Consider the following 19584-nt stretch of genomic DNA (forward strand, 5'->3'; position numbering starts at 1 on the left):
TACGGCGGTTGCTACGGTAACGAAGAGACGCCAACATGGCGGAAGGCGACAGTTTTTGAGTGGAGCGTGGTGGAGCGTGGAGCGTCAGGTCCCGAAATCTTTCTACTGACGTATAAAATGCCGTCAAAATGACGCAGTTTATAGTTGTTCAAGGTGTGCACGCGAAGAGCTTTACGTTGTCTGCGTACTATTGTGCATGTATATGTCATTATTATTTTCAGTCGGGCAGTGCGGGAACCAGATAGGATGCAGATTTTGGGACTATGCATTGCGGGAGCACACACTTCTGAAAGATACTGTGGTATGCACGACAGTTTTCATTGACTCATTTTAACGCTAATACGTTTGTAGCAAAAATGTCTACTTCACACGTATCTTTTAAAACACTTCTTTGGTGAATGTTCCTTCGCTACAAGCAGGGACGGATCCAGACCCTCGGTTTTGGGGGGGAGAGGGGGGCGATCCAATGTAGAATCTGACGTTTTGGGGGGTCCCCCGCCCCTTGGATCCGCCACTGGCTACAAGCGCCTAAACCGTAGAAAAATTGCACGCACACACTGTTTAGGAGGAACGCTGTGTGCGGTTTCGTTTTCTCTGCCGCTTTTAGTTTTTTTAGCAACATGTCAAATGAGTTAGCACTAAGCTGTGTGGATGATCATTGATGATCACTTGTCCTGGTCATAAAATCTATGATGATTTCATAAATAAACTTTTTGTCGCGTGAAAGTCTACGTAAGGTTAGGCAGACGTAGAAGAAGGCCTCATCACAATGTGTCATCTAAACCCTTCCATGTGACATGTTCTCAAGCTAATACATTGTTCATTGTCGTTTTGCAACTGTAATTTCTTTATCCAGGCCGAGAACTCAGCACTATGGAATTTTTTCCGCCCTGCTCACGAATCGTCTGGAAGCCTTCGAGCTCGAGTAAGATGCCCTCCCGTACCTAAGGTTGCCACCTATCCCGTCAGCCAGTACTGAACAGCAGTGGTGTGGGGTAGAGGTGGTGTGAGGAGTACATAAACATCAATACGATGTATGAAAAGCTTTTTTAAACCAAACGTTGCTTTAGTTATCACAGACTACACATAACTGGGCGTCAGGCTGAAAACCAGTCGAAGTCGACGGCAGCCCGGTCATGGTGAAATGCGAGACAATCAGGAAGGCCCTTGGTTGGCCGGCTGGAATGCATAACGTTGCATTTTTATTGGTCCTGTCAATTTCATTTGCATTGTGCCCAGTGCTGTGTGAACTTCTCAAACTATGCGTTCTATGGGGAGCTGTTACTGCCACGTCGCCCTCCATTTTTTTGCCCCGTCTTGGATTGGACGAAGTAGATTGTCAAGGACCGCGTCAAATTCTTGAGTCTTGAAAGCTGAGCACTGGGCACAGGAGGTTCTAATAATAGGTTCTCTACGGTATCTTCATGTGGATCAACGTAGCTTTGATTGCTCATTTTAGCTGTCGCTCAATCTTTGGTGACGATGACGCAAACGAAATGCTCCAAGTCCTAAGGTTTTTAATATGACTTGGCAAATTCCCGAACATTTTATGTCAGGATTACACCTTCATCCGGACACCGATTGCGAGCCTCGAATTTCTGAACTGTTTGTGTGAAATCCGGACGGGTGGCGACCCCACTTGTACCTGCGTCACATGTCTTTTCATGTCAAACTTTTTCCTCGCAGGCTGTCATGATCGACATGGAAGAAGGCGTTATCAATTCGACACTGCGCACCCCCTTAGGAAACCTATTTACCAATCATCAGATGGTTACCGATGTGTCTGGATCAGGGAATAACTGGTAGCAGACTTACTGAGATGCACATTGAAATAAGAATGCTCATTCACACTGCATGACTGCCGACAGGGCTGTGGGTTTCTACGAATACGGTTCAAAATACAGGAGCACCATAGTGGAGAAGATTCGTAAGGAGGCAGAGTTGTGTGACTGCCTTCAGGGATTTTTTCTTCTGCATTCTTTAGGTGGAGGTAATACAACGTGGCTTACAAATCGTCTGTTCTTTTAGCTTCTTCGTTGTAAGCCTCATTTTTGGAGTACTTCATCTTGCTGCACTTGCTTTTCAGGGACTGGCTCAGGTCTTGGCTCCGCCGTTCTCCAAATGTTGAAAGACGAGTTTCCGAGCGTCTTCAGGTACGTTGCCTACAAGTTGAGAACATCTGCAGTTTCAGCTAAGCCTTCGATGCCACCTCTTTGCAGGTTTGTCACATCAGTGATACCCTCTGCAACAGATGATGTGGTTACCTCCCCGTACAACACAGCTCTGGCTTTTGAAAAGATTGCAGAGTTTGCCGATTGTTCATGCCCGGTTGAGAATCAAGTGAGGTGTACTTTTTTTAGTAGAGTGTTCTCGTCGTCCCTCTACAGAACTGTCAGTGGGACAACTCGGCTTTCTGTGATGAGGGAATTGTCGTATACCAAACAGGCTCTCATCAATATTTGTGATCAACTACAAAAAGTTCAACGAAGCACAACGAAAGACACGAGTGCCTATTCCAAACTTGGTCAAAGGAAACAGGCCTTTGACCAGATCAACAGCATCGTGGCGTATCTCTTACTGAATTTAACGAGGTACGTACCCAGATTTGTACGGCTTCCATAATAAAAGTACTGCCCATAATTTTCAACCTCATTAAATTACCATTTTAATGTTTTTCAGTTCATCTAGATTTCCAGGAAGCCTTAACGTGGACCTCAATGAATTATGTACAAGCTTAGTACCATACCCAAAACTACATTTCTTGGTGTCAAGCGTCACTCCACTTCATCATATATTCGATGCATCGCTTCCTTCGCGGAGGTACATACCCAGTTCTTCTCCATGGTGGAACAATATTTTAAAAGTTTTTTTTTTTTGCTCGTAAGAGGTACAACCTAACCACGAGTGCATTTTCCTGCAGGCTGGATCAGATGTTCTCTGATGCATTCAGTGCTAACCACCAGCTTGTACAGTGTAATGTGAAAAGTGGAGCACTGCTGGCTTGCACGCTTCTGGCACGAGGCAATGTGAGCATTTCAGACATCAGAAGAAATGTGGAGAGGTGTTCTATTTATTTCCCTCCTATTACAGTATTAGGGCTTTGTGCCCAGGTGAAGGCTTTTAGCATGCAGTCGTGCTTATGACCACATTTGTACGATTCATATTTTTGTGTTACAGTGGCTCGTTGGTAATATTCATTATAGGAGTTAAGGTGGCATTACTTAAAACTGCAGATAAATGGCATTTTATCATTTCTACAGGCCCTGCTTAATTTATCCTAATCAGTCTACCAGGAAGCACTTTTATCGCTGCGCTCACGTAAATTCAATTTTGACACTATCCGCTGTTCCGCTCAGCCCCCTTAGCCATGTCTGTGACATGCAGTCCAATTGCGGATCCGCGCGGGAGCGACTGCTAAGTCACACATTAGTTGTCTCTCTCTCCTCTCCCCAGTTACCGGCTTTGACAAAGAACCCCACCCCCAAAAGGGAGGGTGTAGATCCGCCCCATGATGCAGTCACATGAAGCTCGCACATCCTCATAGGATGCCCTCCAAAACGTGGAAAGGAGCATTCAGCAAACGGCGACCAGTTGCCCCCTCTGTGTGAAACAGATTTGTAATGATCGTCAGGAGTCAAACAATGTAGAACAATCTAAAAATGTGTGAGAGGCCTTGCGCTGCTTCAGGCTGTGCAGTCCAACTGAAGACTCATGCAACGTTGTTCCTGTAATCGATTTATTCTGTTTTATGCTATGTGATGCACATCAGGAACATTAACACTTTTCACTCAAGCAACACAATATTTTTTTCTGCTCAAATCATCACAGTGATGCACGGTACACAATGATGAGTACGACATATATCATCACACTTCAACCTAGTAATTAATACGCATCTGTAGTTGAATATCGCGTCATACTAATAGCACGCGATGCCTGACCAACCTAAACCGCTTTTGCTGAAAATTTAGACAGATTTAAGTCGTGCTTGTTGAAAAAAAAAGGCCGCTACTACTGCCTCAATGATGCACGCTGAATTATTTTGTAGGATTCGCTCTGAACTACGCTTTGTGCACTGGAATCAAGACGGCTGGAAGACTGGGCTGTGTTCTGTGCCCCCTATAGGCGCACAGCCACATTCTCTCCTCATGCTGGCTAACGCCACCTGCATCCGCCACACAATGGACCGTCTGAGGACTGATGCTGCCAAACTCTACACCAGGAAGGTAAACCACCTCTCTATCCGGGTCCTACATGTCAACGGTGTCAGTGTTTGGGGGGAAACAAGAATGTATCGCACCACACTCGTTATCAACCATGGGGTATTTGAAAAGTAACGACGGAGCCGAGGCTAATACTGGCTCTCTCGTTAGCCACATCGGTAGGGACATCGATAGAAAATAGTGCGAGCAGCATTGTTTTAAAGCCCGGACCAACACAGGGCCAGTGTTTTCATGCGGGACTACTAGGAGGTTACAAGGGGAACCAAGCTTCAAACGGCGTTACAGAATACACGTTTGTTTTTGCAGGCCCATTTACACCACTTCCTCAAGGTAGCTGGCATGGAAGAAACTCATTTCGGTGATGCCCTCGCTCAACTCGGTGAAGTGTCCGCAGAATACAAAACTCTCGAGACAACAGACTACAGCAGGCTTGTCTTGCCAAGACTCGGTGTCCTTCTCTAGTGACGCGCTTGGGACACACTTTTATTTTTCGACCGACAGAGAAGTAAAACAAAAGAAAGTGAACAACACTGTTTTGCGTCTGCGAGTCTCACTGGCATACACAAAAAGACCCTTCAAGAGGTAAGGTGTCCAAAACTGGATACAGGACAAATACACCGGAAAACTGTTGAACAAACATTTTTAGTACGGCCATGTATGAGAATGAGCGTAAGGGTATCATAAAGCATTTTGATCAATTATAGTCAAAGTCGATGACACACTGTAAAAATACGTTTTACGACTCGGAAAGTGTCCCGTATTTTCCTCCGTAAATGCGTATCGTGTTGCAACATGATAAGTTTGCATAAAGTAAAGGAGATATTTCATCGATTGCTCTAGTAGTTACATAACATTCATAAATAGTGGACGCTTCATATCAATAACCTGCATAAAGGAAAGAGACTGGTTTTATGTAGTGTTGTAGAATATTATTCCTCACTGTATCGCACAGCAACAGGTGTGCCATATATGCTCAGTTTTTGTACCACAGCGCTACGAGATGAAAACAAAAAGGAACATCCACTAAAAGGTACTGGGTGATATCTCTTCTCACTTGCCACCAACTCCTACGATACAATGCCCACTATGCAAGCACCTTTCTGGGACTGAGTATTCATTATTCGTTAGTGCAATACACGACTCTCGTATCACCGCTGCTCAAAAATATGCAGCCCGCGTAATAATACAAATTGGTACACTTTTTCTAGACTACACTCATACATTGAAACCATCGACATATGGGGTCGGCAAAATTTCGAATACGTAACGAATGCATTTTCATTTCTTTCAAACACCTTTAGAATCAGTTCTACTTCCACACACGATTGACAGACTTCTCCTATTCACAAGCGCACCATATGTTTATAGTTTCGAATGCCCAAGTTCTTGACGCTCCCTCGCACCTGACAACAGATCATTCACTCATCTGAACAGGAGACGCGTGACTCAGTCCAACTGCAATCCTTTCTGCAATTTCAATCACAACCATTCCTCGACAAGGGGGGGGCCAATGACAACTGCGGAGCACCAGCCACGTGCCCGGCACTTCCGCAGTTGTTATCGGACTTCCTCGGAGCACCGAACGATAGGTGGCGCCGTCCTCCTCGAATTGAGCATAAGCAGGGTACAGCTTGGGTGAAGGGAGGGGCAACGAGTACATTGGTCGGCTTGCTACCGGCGGCGTTCTCCTTTCTGGGTACGTTTCTTCTCACGGTCCTTGCGCTCTTGTTGTTGCTGTTTCTGTTTCTCTCTGTTTACTTTATCCTGAGCCTTCTTACGCTCGTGGTCCTGCTTGTTCTTGTCTCTCTTCTCCTTTTCGGCTTGCAAAACTGTTTCGGCGTTTGTGTTGCGTTCCAGAGCTGCGGTGTCGTTGTTAAGCGCTCCAATAAAAAATGAACAGAGTAGCAACTCGTTAAAGGTGCAATGAAGGCCCACTCCATTTGTTTTTCTGTTTCTGCCCACTACTTTGTTTTTCTGTCTTACCTCAAAAACTATGATGCTCTCGTGCATGAAATTTTTCACATGCTGTCTACACGTAACTTACAGTGGAATATAACTTTATCATTAAAATCAGTCAGTGGCTCCAACATATCATATCTATATATGAAAGGATACATTTTGAGGCATGTTTATCTTTGGGGATGCTGACCCCAGTCACTGATGTTGCGGCAACAGCAACTGCTGGTTTAATATCTGGTGCAAACTCATCCCTGGAGACACAGAACAAGTACATAGGTGAGTACAGAATCTCTGAGCAAGACGAAAACAAACAAAAAAAGCAAATCTATAACACTTACTCTTCTCCGTCAGAAACCTCTGCATACTGTGCAAGAATGGCTTGTCTGAGCTTGACTTCTTCGGGACTTAGAACTTTCTCAGAAACAACTGACTTTGCCTGTTCTTCCATTATGCTCACCAACTGTGCTTCTACGCTACATTTTTCTAAATGAAGGTACGACACTATCATTAACCCTTCTGAAGAACAGGAACATGTAATGTACACATAAGGTATACAGTGTGTTCTGCCTTTCATCGCGAAACCAAGGAGTCTTACCATGTTTCTGGTCGCCGTTCGCTTCAACGTCCTTGTTCAGTGCCGACCACTTGCTGAAAATTTCTTCTCCAATTTCCCCTATGCCTTCTTCCTAGTAACAGTTTGAAGTTTCGCTTGTGTTAGTACATGAAATGCACGAATCGCTGCGAGAGTCAAAAGTATATTCTTACGCAGACTTCTGTCAGGATGCCCTGCAGTGCCTCTGATTTTTCTTCTTCCGTTTCATTTCCTTCCAAAATGCCAGTAATGTAACTTCCAAATACGTCGGGGTCTATATTTAATGCCCGTAATTTATCGGACAGCCAAAGTTCGAAATCACCACAGAAGGCCGCCATGCTTCTGCTTTCGCTTCACCAAACACTGCATTCGTACGCCGTAGTTTCGTATATTGCCTCCGTTTACTTTACAACTTTCAGAAGTTTGCAAGTTTTTGGAAGTTATTTATTATCAATACGAATTTATTTAAATAAAGGAACGTATTCTGCCTCTCTGCAATCTAGCCATTTTAGTTTCATGTTGAAAACCACCGAAGAGTCGAAAACGCCATCTAGAACTTTAAAGCAATGGCGGCAAATAGGGTGAGTTTCGTTTCGCGACTGCATTTCTTGTGACCATGTTCTTGATATATTTTCTGTTTCTACCTTGAAACGAAATCATGTCGAAATAGAAGCATGCGTGACCACTCCTGACACTACAAATGGTGCTTTACAACGTGACTAGCTAGTAGCTGTGCTCACGAATGTTGCTCGATAGACACAAATCACACGCGCAGTCAAGTTGGGACATGTTTGCCGAGTTTGCTCTTCGCGATAAGTGTATGTCTTTTTTCTCAGACCATTTTGCACACGTGTTTTCTGCGTCGTATCCTTTGTGTTTTTACAATTTCATGTTTCAGCATGAAGACCAAGTAAGTAATACGGTGGTATTTGCACATACGTGAGTTCATATGTTGCTGAGCAGTCTACCAGAGAGTAGGGAGTAGACTACAATAGACCTCTCCCTCTTTTGTAAACAAATGCCATCATAGTGTTCGACAGCGCCACCAATTTGGTAGAGCTGAACTACGCTCGGTCCTTCGGTCCTACTTTTCTTTCAATAAGAGGCATCGAACAAGTGTCCATTCGTCTACCAACGTCATGATGACGTTTCTCTGGTAGAGGTTTATTTCTACATCTACGACTGATTAGATGCAGTAGGACAGACAATAATGTTTTTGAATGTGAACAGTTATACCCATACGTATGCTGGCGACTGCTGTAAGTTTTGTCACTGACCGTGTGGTCTTTACGAGATCGTTTCGGTGTTCCTGTAAAGCACAGACCTCCTCGCACACGCAGTGTTGGAGTTTACCGTGAAATGCCAATCTCGTTATTCCAGGAAGCGGTGGCCATTGTGCTCGATGCTGGGCCTCACATGCTGGGTGACTTTGATGAAGCCAAAAGATGCGTGGAGATGATCATACAAAGGAAGGTAATTGGTCCGTCTTTACTGTCTTCTGAGGCATGCCTTTCCAACCTTAAGATGCGCATTCTTTGTAAATGTCTATATCTATCTTTCAGATATTTTCAGAATCAAAGGATGAAATAGCGCTTGTTGTGTTTGGAAGTGAAAACACCAACAACACTTTGTCGAGTGACACTGAGTACCAAAACATCGATGTCATTTCCAACCTCAAGGTGGCAAACTTTGACGTCTTAAGTAAGCTGCAGGATGTTGAAAGCAGTGACATGGCAGCAGACTGTATCCTCACTGTGAAGTTTGCTTCACAAAACTGGTTTTGAATCCCTTTGTGTCGTTGCTTTCCTTACCTAAAACGGTAGTCATTGATGCCATTGTTGTGGCACTTGATTTGTTGGAGGATCAGACCAAGAACCAGAAATTCGGAGCCAAGAGGGTCGTCCTTCTGTCCAACCTCGCTGGTGAATGCAGCGAGAGTCAACTCAAGGTTATTGCAAAGGGAATGAAAAATGCTGGGATGGAGCTCACAGTTCTGTAAGTGCTTTTAAGGTTTGAGGTGTAAACAACATTGAATGAAGCCATTGTCTATATATTTTGCAGGTGTCCTTTTCATATTGACACTGAGAACAGCTCGGAGAAGCTTACGAAAAGCCAACAGAAGGCAGCTGGAATCCTCTCGGAAATGTTGGAAGTTGTCGGAGGGGACGCGTATCCATTCAGGTAGACTTCCGAGTTTGAAAAGAGGCTACAAATAGTACTGTCTCTTAGAAAAAAAAAAGAAATTGTTACTCACAGGCATCCGAACGATGCTTTTCTTTGCTCCTTGTTACCACTGGATTAAAGAAGTCACCAGTGATGGCCACTAACTACTTCTACAGTAGTTTAACTATAACTACTAACTACTTTGTGATTGAGTAGTTTAACTAGTAGTTCAACTACTTTTCAGGGGAGTAGTTAAAACTACTTTTTTAACTACTGCAATGTCGTTTAACTACATCTATAACTACTTAACGGTGTCCACCAACACCAATCCCATGTAGTATTCTTGGACACCTAAATATGAATCACAAGCAGTAATAAACTTTGGCTCGAGCCATTGCTACGATCGTCAAATACAAAGCTTGCGGTGGGATTCTTTCTGTGCCTACGCGATAAACTAAGTTGCAGAATTATTTCGCAGCAAATGAGGCTTCACTAGACAAGCATTAAAAGTGAAGATTTAGTACGCATGCACGACACAATTGCTCTGCACCTCCGTTCTCATCAAACAAATAGCTCAAGGTAAAAGTGGGAGCACAATCGTGCCGTAAAGCTTGCGACAAAATCGGAAGTAGTTGGCGCGTTCAGTAACCTAACTACTGTAGTTAACTACTTAAAATAGTAGTTTAACTAGTAGTTGCCACTACATTTCTGCAAGTAGTTGATGACTACTTTTTAACTACAATCAGGTAGTTTAACTAGTAGTTTAACTACACGTAGTTAACTACTGGCCATCACTGGAAGTCACACGTAAATACTCAAATACTTCCACTTTGCAGCCAAGCACTTCACGCACTAATGTCTTACGAAAAGAAGAAAGTACGACCAACCCCCTGGAATGCCTCACTGGAAATTGGCCGGGAGCTGTCCATTCCTATCTCGGCATATCTGAAGGTACGTATGCACATTAATCGCCGAGAAAGGCGAACAAAAAGGAGCCATTCTTGTAATGAAATGTCAATAAATGTACTTGTCTTGATCGATCTGTGCCACTGACAGAGTTCTGAGTGGCATCCGAATGATTAAAGAGAAGGAGTCTTGGGAAGTAACTTAGTTACAAATATAACTACTTACAGTAGCTATTTACTGACAAAGTAATTTCTAACTGTAACTAATTGCTCTTCCTCAGGGAGTAACTTCTAGCGGTACCTAGTTACTGTTTCGGTAACTTGTAGTTACAATAGTTACTTATTTAACTAGGAGTATATTTTGTAACTTATTAACTGAAAAAAAAAAGATCTAGAGACACATTTTGTATTTGTATGGGGTAAATCTAACACAGAGTTTCTGCTTCTGGAAAAAAAACAAAAAACGTTAGGGGCAAATTGTGCAGTTCAGTTCAGGAAATTCAGTTTCTCTCAATCAAAATTTGAAAAAATTACTTGTAGTATGCGTCAAAAGTTCCTTTTTTGATAAATATGATGTCGATTACCTGGTTGCCAAAACAACATGTAGATCACGGAGCTAAAACCCAAGCCGTGGAAGCAGTGCGTATCTAATCGGAGAGAAGCGCTCGTCCGAGGAGATACCACGCTGCACCTGAATGACGCTGCCGAGACGGAAGTTGAGAAAGACGACACTAACCCCGGTTACCGTTACGGCACGACGCTGGTTCCGTTCACCGTCGAAGACAGGGACATCATGGAGTACGCCAAAGGGGGTCGGGGATACCAGGTCGTGGGATTCACAGCGAGCGAAAATGCAAGTATAGTCCCGAAGTAGATCGTCGTCGTGTCGAAGAACAGTGCAGTAATATGCGTTGATATCGCAGGTGAAGAGGTATTTCTACATGGGAGATAAAACTTCGTACGTTGTGGGAAGGTCTGGAGATGAAGTGAGTCATCTACGTCGAGAGCATCGCTGTCTTGTTGCAGTGAAAAGATATCTTATACTTTCAGTCTGCCGAAGCTGCGCTCGCTGCATTCGTCCACGCGCTTGAGGAGAAGAATATGGTGGCCATCGTCCGTTATGCCTATTCAGATCGCAGCGTTCCAAGGATGGGGTTCCTCAGGCCGCTGCTAAAGGAAAACTACGAGGTCATTTAAAATTTCGTGTTTTAGGGGGAACATCAGATGTGGGGAAACCTTGAGGGCTGTTTCATGGAGTACATATATGGGGACAAGAAAATTTAGGTTATATTAACTGTGTATTCACACGAGCGACAACGTCACGGAAGATTCTAGTGGGACAAAAAAGGGAGAACACTTCACAAAGAACACAGTCAGAGAGATGAAGTTCCGTCTCGTGTTATGTTGAGCATTCAAGCGGTGCGGAATAACAGGAGTGGCGTACCGCGCACTTAGCAGACGACTCCGCCAGCGTCTTTCCTGTCGTCTGCTACAGAATATCTTGCGGATGTGTCGCAGAATATTCCCCACGGGTAGTAGTGTATGTGAACACTGGACCTTGAAAGCTATGACGTTTTTTTCGTCTTCCGCTTCTGCGGGAAATGTTGTTCGTGTGAATACACCGTAAGAGGACTAAGCATGTTATGTCTTTTGCCTCTTAAAAGCTTGGCATTCTTTCGGATGTGGTATTCAAAAAAGTATGGTTGGCACAAATGTGGTGCTAAAACTGTCTCAACTCATTTCGCTCCTTGCCCTGAGACTACCCAGCCAAGTATCAAGCTATAGTCTGTAATTGATGCACTGTGGTTCCTTATGTCCTTGCAGTGCCTTGTCTTCATCCAGCTTCCTTTTATGGAAGACATGAGACGTTTCGTATTTGCACCTCTCGATGTTGACAAGAACAACATTCCAACTGGTGAGACGTGGTTTTGTGATACAGATGAAGCTACATTCAAATATTTCACAATGTGCTTCCACGGAGCAGCATTGCAGTAACAATTTTCGTGTAACCTACATGTACAAACTGAATGTGAAGTTTGTCAAAGAAACACATTACATGCAGACGACTGACATAAGATATGTGTGTATGGTGTAAAAAAACAAGCTCAAACCCAAGAACATACTTGGAAGTACGAGTCAGGTTAATCGTGTACTACAGCTCTCTTAATAAACTGACACAAATTGGATTTTACGGAATATTAAATAATGCTTCCAATTCAACATTGAACTGATGCAGTTTTTTGCAGCGTACTGGGGCAACCAGTTCGACTACATCCCCTTTTTTTTTTCTTACTTAGATCCCCTTACCCCAACAACACCGAATATCCTCTGGATGTACGAATAACGTCCTAACGGATTCGTACGTCCGACGGATATTCTGAGGATATCTCTCGGACGTACGAATTGCGTTAGGGCATGATTCGTACATCCAGAGGACATTCGGTGTTGTTGGGGTACCTACATCCCCCCCCCCTTTTTTTTTTTTACTTACATCCCCTTACCCCAACAACACCGAATATCCTCTGGATGTACGAATAATGTCCTAGCGGATTCGTATGTCCGACGGATATTCTGAGGATATCCCTCGGACGTACGAATTGCGTTAGGACATGATTCGTACATCCAGAGGACATTCGGTGTTGTTGGGGTAAGGGGATGTAAGTAAAAAAAAAAAAAGGGGGGGATGTAGGTACCCCAACAACACCGAATATCCTCTGGATGTACGAATAATGTCCTAGCGGATTCGTATGTCCGACGGATATTCTGAGGATATCCCTCGGACGTACGAATTGCGTTAGGACATGATTCGTACATCCAGAGGACATTCGGTGTTGTTGGGGTACTTACCTCCCCATTTTTTAAATCACATCGCAGTGTTTTGGATGCGGTTAATTTTTAAAGTTTGGTATTTGTATCGCAACATAATGAGTAGTTGTGATACATGGATTGACATGTATTAGTGGGTGGTTGATACAATGCATGGACGGATTTTTTTACAAATTTACTAGGTCAACAACTGTCTGCCATGGATGACCTAATTGCGACCATGGACCTTTCAACAGCTATCGTGTAAGTAAACTGGTAGAAATCCCGCACACGTTGTTGCTTGGTTTACTGAATGACTCCCGCTGACTGTGGCGCTGTATTAAGGGACGAGGATGGCGAGGCACAAGAAGCTCTCAAACCCAGTCAGACGAGCAACCCATACCTCCAGAGATTGTACCAGGTACCCCTTACAGCGACGTGGAAGAGCCGTTCTAAACACAGTACATGTTTTCTGCAGTGCCTTCATCATCGTGCTCTGCATCCCGACGCACCGCTACCCAAGGTTCTGCCACACATAGAGGCAGCGCTGAAACCTCCTAAGACGGTATGAGGATATAGTTGGATCCCCTCGTTTTTGTTGGGGATGTTGTGTCTCCCCCCAAAAATGGGGCATTATTTTTGAAACGGTGGTGCACATAATTTTCTTGCAACTACACATACATTAATCGCGCGTAGCTTCTTTCCAGCACAGAATTGGGAAATTCACATGAAATATTTCTGGACCACTGTTTATTCCTAGGTGAGCTTTCCCCCCCCCCCATTGGCAAGGTGGGCATTGTAACCAGACGTGAGCACACGCTGAGAGCAAACTGTCACGCGCAGCCCCATTCCATGAATTCATCTCGCCTCGTCACTAGATATCTACATGTGTGTTTCCATGCTGCTGCGAAGTGTCTCCACATGTAATTCCACGTAACTTTACTTGAAACAGCAATTGCCGTACAGCAGTTGCAAAGCGGGACCTATAAGCGCATGTTATGGCTGGAAGGGAACTGGCTACGTTTCAGATCACATGAAGACTGCATGGTAGTACTGGTACCAAAGTACTCCTAAAATTTATATTTGTGTGCTCAGAAGGGCTCCCAAATGCATATTTCTCTGCTCCAAAGTACTCCAAAAGTCATATTTCAGTGCTCCATAATGCATATTTTGATGTTCCAAAAGTTGCTGCAAATTATGTTTTGGGAGTAGCATCACTGCTGTAAGGAAAGCAAGAGGTGAAGACATACTCCCCCAGCCTTGCCTGGCTTTCCTTCTCACCCAGCCTCAGCAGTGCCAGGTGAGCCAGGCCAGACTGGAGGGGAAATGTCAGAAACGGGGCTAGAATGCGTCCCAAGACCGACGTTCCAATAAATGCTCGTCACAATTTTTACGGCCAATTTTCACCAATTTTAGATTCAAGAAGCCATGCTTCCAGCTTTGAAGAAGCTGCAGTCAGCTTTCCCACTGGAGAGGCTGTCCGTGGACAAGTTCAAAGAGGCTGGAGATGCAGTGTTCGATGCACGGTGGGTATCAAACGTCCAGCCGCTGCACGGTACCGCGTTGCCAATTCAGTTTGCTATAGCTGGTATTCATTAGAACAGCTGGTATACAGGTTTGAAGTAGTCTGCACCCATTGAGTGTACGTCCATCCGACACAGCAGTCTGTGCAAATCAATGCACAGTTCTTATTTTTGCGCCAAGCCTCGTTGCTGTTTCACCACTTTTGTTACATGCAGAAGCAATGGCAATGAAGCTGATGTTTCTGAACCAGCAACTAAGAAGCATAAAGGGGATACAAGTATGGCGGGACTTATGGCTACAGAAGTAATAAAGGTATGGAGAAAAAAATAGAGAAAAAGTTCACAATGCTGAGTTGAGTTGTCGAAGTAGAAGAACGGTTGTAGAAGAACTACTACATCCGTTATCTGCCGAGAAGCAGCCTTGGCGTCAGAGAACTCGCCTGAAGGTTGCTTCTAAGCCGGTAACAGATGTAATAGCTCTGTGCGCTAGATAGCTCTGAAATCACCTGGTGTCACATGGTACACTTTTGGATTTTGCGCACGTTCTTTCTTACCAGGAAAAAGCTCCATGCAAGGAGTACGCCGTAGGAAACAATTGCGATTGGTGTTTCTTGACGTGCTCTACAACTTTCCAATTCACATCTTGGCCCAAGACAAATAATTGAAAAGTTAGCTCATTAATTGCACCTAATTAACTAGTCAGCCACCATGAAAAAATACAGGCGATTAGAACACGCTCACAATATTCCGCAGCTTTCATTCGCTTATGACGCACCATGTTTTCCTTTTTTTTTTAAAACCCTGGTTAGCTTAAACACCCATTATATAAAAATATTGTGCATAGCTTCTTCAGCACATGTTGATAGTTTCAACAAAGTATGTGGGAGTATTGTGTCACTTAGGTTGTGTTACAACTCACAATGGATTAGTAGAGATTGAGCAGAGCAATAACCCATGCTGCTGCGTGCAGTGAATGGGTTGCAATCACTGATACGGCCAGCAACATGTAAACACGTCGTATTTTGGTGCATGTTCCGACAGAAACCAAGAGGGTCAGTACTTTTACTGCTGTGTCTTGCAGATTGACACTATCGACCCTGTGGGAAATTTCAAACAGCTCGTATCACAGAAGGACAGCAACTTTGAGAACGGTGAGCATATAATGCAATGGTAATTCAAGCTTGTGACTGTAGCAACGATTTTTTTCATCCCACAGTTTGCAAACAACTCCAAGAGGTGATCCTAAAACTTCTGGGAGATCCACTCGGTGGGATGTACCACACAAAAGCTTTGAACTGTGTCAAGGCGTATCGTGAAGTCTCGGTTGAAGTGAGTTCCAGCCGTGACATTTTAGTGAATTATCTCCCAATCTGACTGTAATGTCTTCTGAACCTTAGGAAAATAACCCCGCACCTTTCAACACGTTTTTGGGAGAGGTGAAGGAAAAGTACAGTACAAAGGAGAAGACCATCTGGGACATGTTCGCAAGTGGTAAATGAAGCCTTTAGAAGGAAATTCCTTCCCTACCGTAACTAAAACACACACGTCTACCAGGAGCAGCTCACTTCAACGACGTTTGTTAAGGGGGTTGAGAAACCGCATGCAACCCATGACTTCTAGAAAAGTTTGGAGATCTTTTTACAACCCCTTTAACAGGTGCTAAGGAATGACCATAGATTTGCTCCATGCTTGCTTTTTTTCGTGCTGTAAAGTAGTTGTTCCCACAGTGTGGTGGCGACACTTATCTCACGGCTTTCTGCCCATTTCAGTGTTGCCTCATGTAATGCCACTATTTTCAGCACCCATCGATTTGATTGCAAAAAAGGAATGTTCCTCAAGTACAGTCTCTGACGAGGATGTTGCAAATTTCTACAAGAGTGAACAAGTTGAAGATGACACAAAGCAAGAGGAGCCTGCCAAAGATGAGGAGGACTTGGTAAGCATGGAAACAGTGATTTTGTTTGGAAAGTTACTTGTAGTATGTGGTTCACCTTAAACATTGTCTTTTTCTAGCTTGACATGATGTGAAGCAACAATGTCTGTCAAAGAAGATGGAACACAAGTTGTTATCTGCGCAGTTTGTTTATTAAAATAAAATATAAATTATTTGGATGATACAGTGGTCAGATCTCAGCATCACGTTCCCTTTCTTGCTCTTTGGCTTCTACTTCTTTCAGAAGTTTTACGTAGTCTCTGTACTTTATTTTCTCCGGTATAATGTCTACGTTTTCAAGGGAAGGGAAGACAATTTTTACATTTGTCATTTAAGAAAATTCCTGTAACGTTACCGTGCAAGAAATGGAGCCTGTCTTGTGTGCTGATGACCTCTGCCAAGTCGGAGTACTGCACCATCGTTCGATTTTTGCTCCTCTTGAATGCTTCTCGTGCAAGGAACACCACAAATTCTTCCTGAAAGGTTCCGTGGGAAACATGACGCAAGCTTTGTGCACGCTAGATACTACAACGTACCGCGGCCCTCGATGTGATCTGAACAGAGTCTTGAGAAATGCAGGAGACACCAGGGGAACTCTTCATGATGGTACGCATTCGCGACACTGGGAATACCATTTTTCCTTTTGACCTCCCCTCCATAGCAATCTGTTCACGCAGGCTTCTGTAGCACAATACAACACAATACTGCCGATTTTAATCGGATTACAGTGCTGTCTTGGATTGGATTTTGGCAGTATGATACTGATTCATCGTGGCCGGATTTTCACGTGCACGAGGGGGCGGGTTGAATCTCCTCCCGAAATACTAGTAGTTCACTACTTTATGACTCCAACTTTTTTTATTATCCTTATTATTATTATTATGCTACGTGTCGCGGTTGGATGACCACATAATCTTTCGTCATCGAGCTCTGACGTCAGAAGAGAGAGAGCCTCGTCCACTCCCATTGGTTCTCGTAAGCACGTGAGCTCCCCCGCGGGCCGCGGCTCCCTCAGGGGTCCTGCCGTTGCGTCACAACCGGATCAATTTCGGCATTCATAGTGCCACTTTTTCCCTTTGCTGTAAAACTTGGAATGCAGGTGAAAGCAGTCAGTAGCGTAGCCTCGGGGGTTCTATAACCCCCCCTTTCCCAGAGATCGTAGAGCATTTGGGAGAGGGAAAACGATAGTGGACTCCTCTTCCCCACATTAAGCTCCCGCGCCATTCCGAATTATTTTTCTGGGTGTGCAACTGGCTGACATCCATTGTGTCCTTTACAGTTACCCAGCATAACTTGGGGTTGGTGTCACAACCCAATACATTAAGTATCCGGGATGAAAATGATATGATGAGATTTGGCAATAACAAAAAATAAGTCTCTTATAAAGTAATTCCAATGATTTGGGATTTGGAGAGGTGTATCGGTCCCAGACTCGACGTCCAGAAACGCTGTAATGGGTACAAACCTGGGCATTAATTCTGTCTTTCATGGAGAGGTTTCAGAGGTGTCGAATGATTGGCACTGTGACCTCATGCAGACACTCAATAAACGGGTCATATGGGAGCTGCGATTTATCCAGACCGCCCTCCCTACATCCCCCATTTATTTATTTATTTATTTTTCCTGCGCTCCCTTTTTATCGTTACTTCAGCTCTAGACACACGTCGGCAACGATAAATATAGCTTTTACAACGTAACCACGAAACCGTGGATAGTAACTATATACTTGTACGTACATGAGTGTTTTTGTACTCTCTACAAACTATGAACGGTTTTGTTCGATACAGAAACATTTAAGTCTCTCCAGTTTTTTTTAATTCAACATAGCAACAGGTTAAGGCAGTCGGTGAGTTGTGACGTGAATGTGTAATCACCAATACAAATACGAAATATAAGCATCTTCAATGCTCACTTGCAAAAAATAGTCGCAGCTAAATCTCCTGCCAGAGCACTTCAGCTGTCAGCAACCCGAAGGCTATCGCCTCGATGTCATAGGACTGCTTGGTTGAGGCACATAGTTATGCTTGTTAGTGACCATTATTTTCTGCATTGTGCCTTATCCAAAAGGTTTCAGTTATGCAGGCTTGGCCAGCAGTTTTCATAATTCGTATGCCTTCCTCGCTTACTATTCAGGCCTTCATGCTGGAAGTGATCCGTATTAAGCTCTTATCATGCTTGACTTTATATCTGAGCAGCTTGGCATATTTCTCCAGCAATTTTAGCCAATAGCACGTAACATCTTCCATTCTCAAATGTTTCCATATCATGTCGTATCCCCGCTCCGCAATCTCACGAGCCACCTTATCGTTTTCTTTCGCAAATTCTAACAACTCTTCCACATCTTCCAAGTCCGTCCGTACTGGTATGTAATGCACCCACGGAATTAATGCGGGATAAAAGAATTCCAGCCATTCGTCTCCCACGTGCAGCACAAGCGATTTGCACAGAAACAGGTGCTTCAGACGGAAGCTGGCGGCGACTCCTCGGAAGTTGAACAGATACTTGAACTCGCAGTGATCTTCAAATCTGATTTCTTTAGCTGCGGGTGCACCTAGAGTATCCTTGTCAGATTTCCAGGCTTGGTTTCTTGTGTATTGGGCATCCACGAACTCTGGCTTGCTGCGGGACAGTAAGATGAGCGGATCACGTTCTGCGCTAGTGCGCGAACCCCGAAAAAAACCCACGGGTTTTTTGTTGTCCCAGGGCCATTTTTTGTCGGCAGTCCTGGTGATGAGGTCCCTCTGTATGTCCCAACGTCCTATACCTGTAGGGTACAAACTAATAGCGGGTCCTCCGGCCCAGAAAGTCCAAGCAGGATACATAATGTCGGAGTAGTCCTTTGTTTTGCTGAATGAAAACACGGGCAGCGCTTCGAAATGTTTGTTTGACTGAGGCCAGTCGCGTGTGTTTAGGACGAATTCCATATCCGGTAGTCTGTCCACAATCTGAAGCAGAAAATGCTCTACGCCCGAACACCTGAAAGGAAACATGCATTCCTCGCCACGGTAGAGCTTGTGGTCAATTATTTGGTAGTGAATGCCCCGTGGTTTAGCCCGTTCAAAAATTTGAGCGGTTATTCCACTTTTCGCCCACAGAGACAAGTCGTTCTCGATCACTTTTTCGTGGCAGGCACACTGACGATCTTCTTCGTCGCACGGTTTGTATTTATGTAAACTTTCATTAACCTTGTTTAAGTATGCAGTCCAGCGTGTGTTGACAGCCTCGGCGTACTTGTTCTCACCACTGCCTGTCTGACAAATACCTTGCTCGCTGTCTTCTTGCGTACAGTGAGCCAGTACGCAAAAACTTTGGAGCTCAAGCAGTGATACAGAATAGAGAACGAGGTTGACCATAGTCTTCTTCATTTCTGATCTTTGTTTCACAGTTTCAGCCGCAAAACAACCACCGGCCCACTCAAAACAGTGAAACAAAACCGCACACTCAGTAAAGAAAAAAAAAAAAAAAAATTCTCGAAAACCAG

At 44.1% G+C, this 19584-nt stretch overlaps 5 protein-coding genes across 9 annotated transcripts; 2 read left to right on the top strand and 3 right to left on the bottom strand.

The window, feature by feature from the left end:
* Positions 1 to 20: 20 nt before the first annotated feature.
* LOC135393872 (tubulin epsilon chain-like) lies at positions 21 to 4753 on the top strand. Of its 2 annotated transcripts, XM_064624192.1 has the most exons (12): positions 21 to 153; positions 222 to 301; positions 857 to 925; positions 1687 to 1802; positions 1869 to 1990; positions 2087 to 2153; positions 2220 to 2340; positions 2446 to 2591; positions 2680 to 2820; positions 2921 to 3061; positions 4049 to 4226; positions 4530 to 4753. In XM_064624192.1, the coding sequence occupies exons 1-12, from the start codon at positions 129 to 131 to the stop codon at positions 4683 to 4685; spliced, it is 1362 nt and encodes a 453-aa protein (XP_064480262.1). In that variant the 5' UTR covers positions 21 to 128; the 3' UTR covers positions 4686 to 4753. The 2 variants fall into 2 exon arrangements, with proteins under 2 accessions (XP_064480262.1, XP_064480263.1); XM_064624193.1 differs by lacking the exon at positions 857 to 925.
* LOC135393873 (coiled-coil domain-containing protein 43-like) lies at positions 3720 to 7130 on the bottom strand. The gene is made up of 5 exons (XM_064624194.1): positions 6948 to 7130; positions 6778 to 6868; positions 6521 to 6665; positions 6339 to 6433; positions 3720 to 6082 (listed from the first exon to the last, which is right to left on the bottom strand). Exons 1-5 carry the CDS (start codon positions 7110 to 7112, stop codon positions 5895 to 5897), a joined length of 684 nt encoding a protein of 227 aa, XP_064480264.1. The 5' UTR covers positions 7113 to 7130; the 3' UTR covers positions 3720 to 5894.
* Positions 7131 to 7319: 189 nt separating this feature from the next.
* LOC135393874 (X-ray repair cross-complementing protein 5-like) lies at positions 7320 to 16285 on the top strand. Of its 4 annotated transcripts, none has more exons than XM_064624196.1 (20): positions 7320 to 7355; positions 8155 to 8247; positions 8337 to 8517; positions 8598 to 8769; positions 8836 to 8955; positions 9774 to 9888; positions 10450 to 10695; positions 10766 to 10828; positions 10893 to 11030; positions 11667 to 11757; positions 12851 to 12911; positions 12993 to 13068; positions 13126 to 13212; positions 14064 to 14173; positions 14387 to 14483; positions 15252 to 15321; positions 15387 to 15499; positions 15568 to 15661; positions 15970 to 16106; positions 16184 to 16285. In XM_064624196.1, exons 1-20 carry the CDS (start codon positions 7341 to 7343, stop codon positions 16196 to 16198), a joined length of 2094 nt encoding a protein of 697 aa, XP_064480266.1. In that variant the 5' UTR covers positions 7320 to 7340; the 3' UTR covers positions 16199 to 16285. The 4 variants fall into 4 exon arrangements, with proteins under 4 accessions (XP_064480266.1, XP_064480268.1, XP_064480265.1 ...); XM_064624198.1 differs by lacking the exon at positions 7320 to 7355 and adding an exon at positions 7385 to 7592; XM_064624195.1 differs by lacking the exon at positions 7320 to 7355 and adding an exon at positions 7624 to 7684.
* Positions 16234 to 16853, bottom strand: LOC135393876 (chromatin accessibility complex protein 1-like). The gene is made up of 3 exons (XM_064624199.1): positions 16640 to 16853; positions 16459 to 16579; positions 16234 to 16391 (listed from the first exon to the last, which is right to left on the bottom strand). The coding sequence occupies exons 1-3, from the start codon at positions 16760 to 16762 to the stop codon at positions 16294 to 16296; spliced, it is 342 nt and encodes a 113-aa protein (XP_064480269.1). The 5' UTR covers positions 16763 to 16853; the 3' UTR covers positions 16234 to 16293.
* A 1050-nt stretch (positions 16854 to 17903) lies between these two features.
* Positions 17904 to 19578, bottom strand: LOC135395282 (O-glucosyltransferase rumi homolog). The gene has a single exon (XM_064626516.1). It carries the CDS (start codon positions 19466 to 19468, stop codon positions 18233 to 18235), a length of 1236 nt encoding a protein of 411 aa, XP_064482586.1. The 5' UTR covers positions 19469 to 19578; the 3' UTR covers positions 17904 to 18232.
* Between the last annotated feature and the right edge of the window lie 6 nt (positions 19579 to 19584).

The sequence above is a fragment of the Ornithodoros turicata genome, chromosome 5 (assembly GCF_037126465.1).
Source record: "Ornithodoros turicata isolate Travis chromosome 5, ASM3712646v1, whole genome shotgun sequence".
Classification (NCBI taxonomy): domain Eukaryota; kingdom Metazoa; phylum Arthropoda; class Arachnida; order Ixodida; family Argasidae; genus Ornithodoros; species Ornithodoros turicata.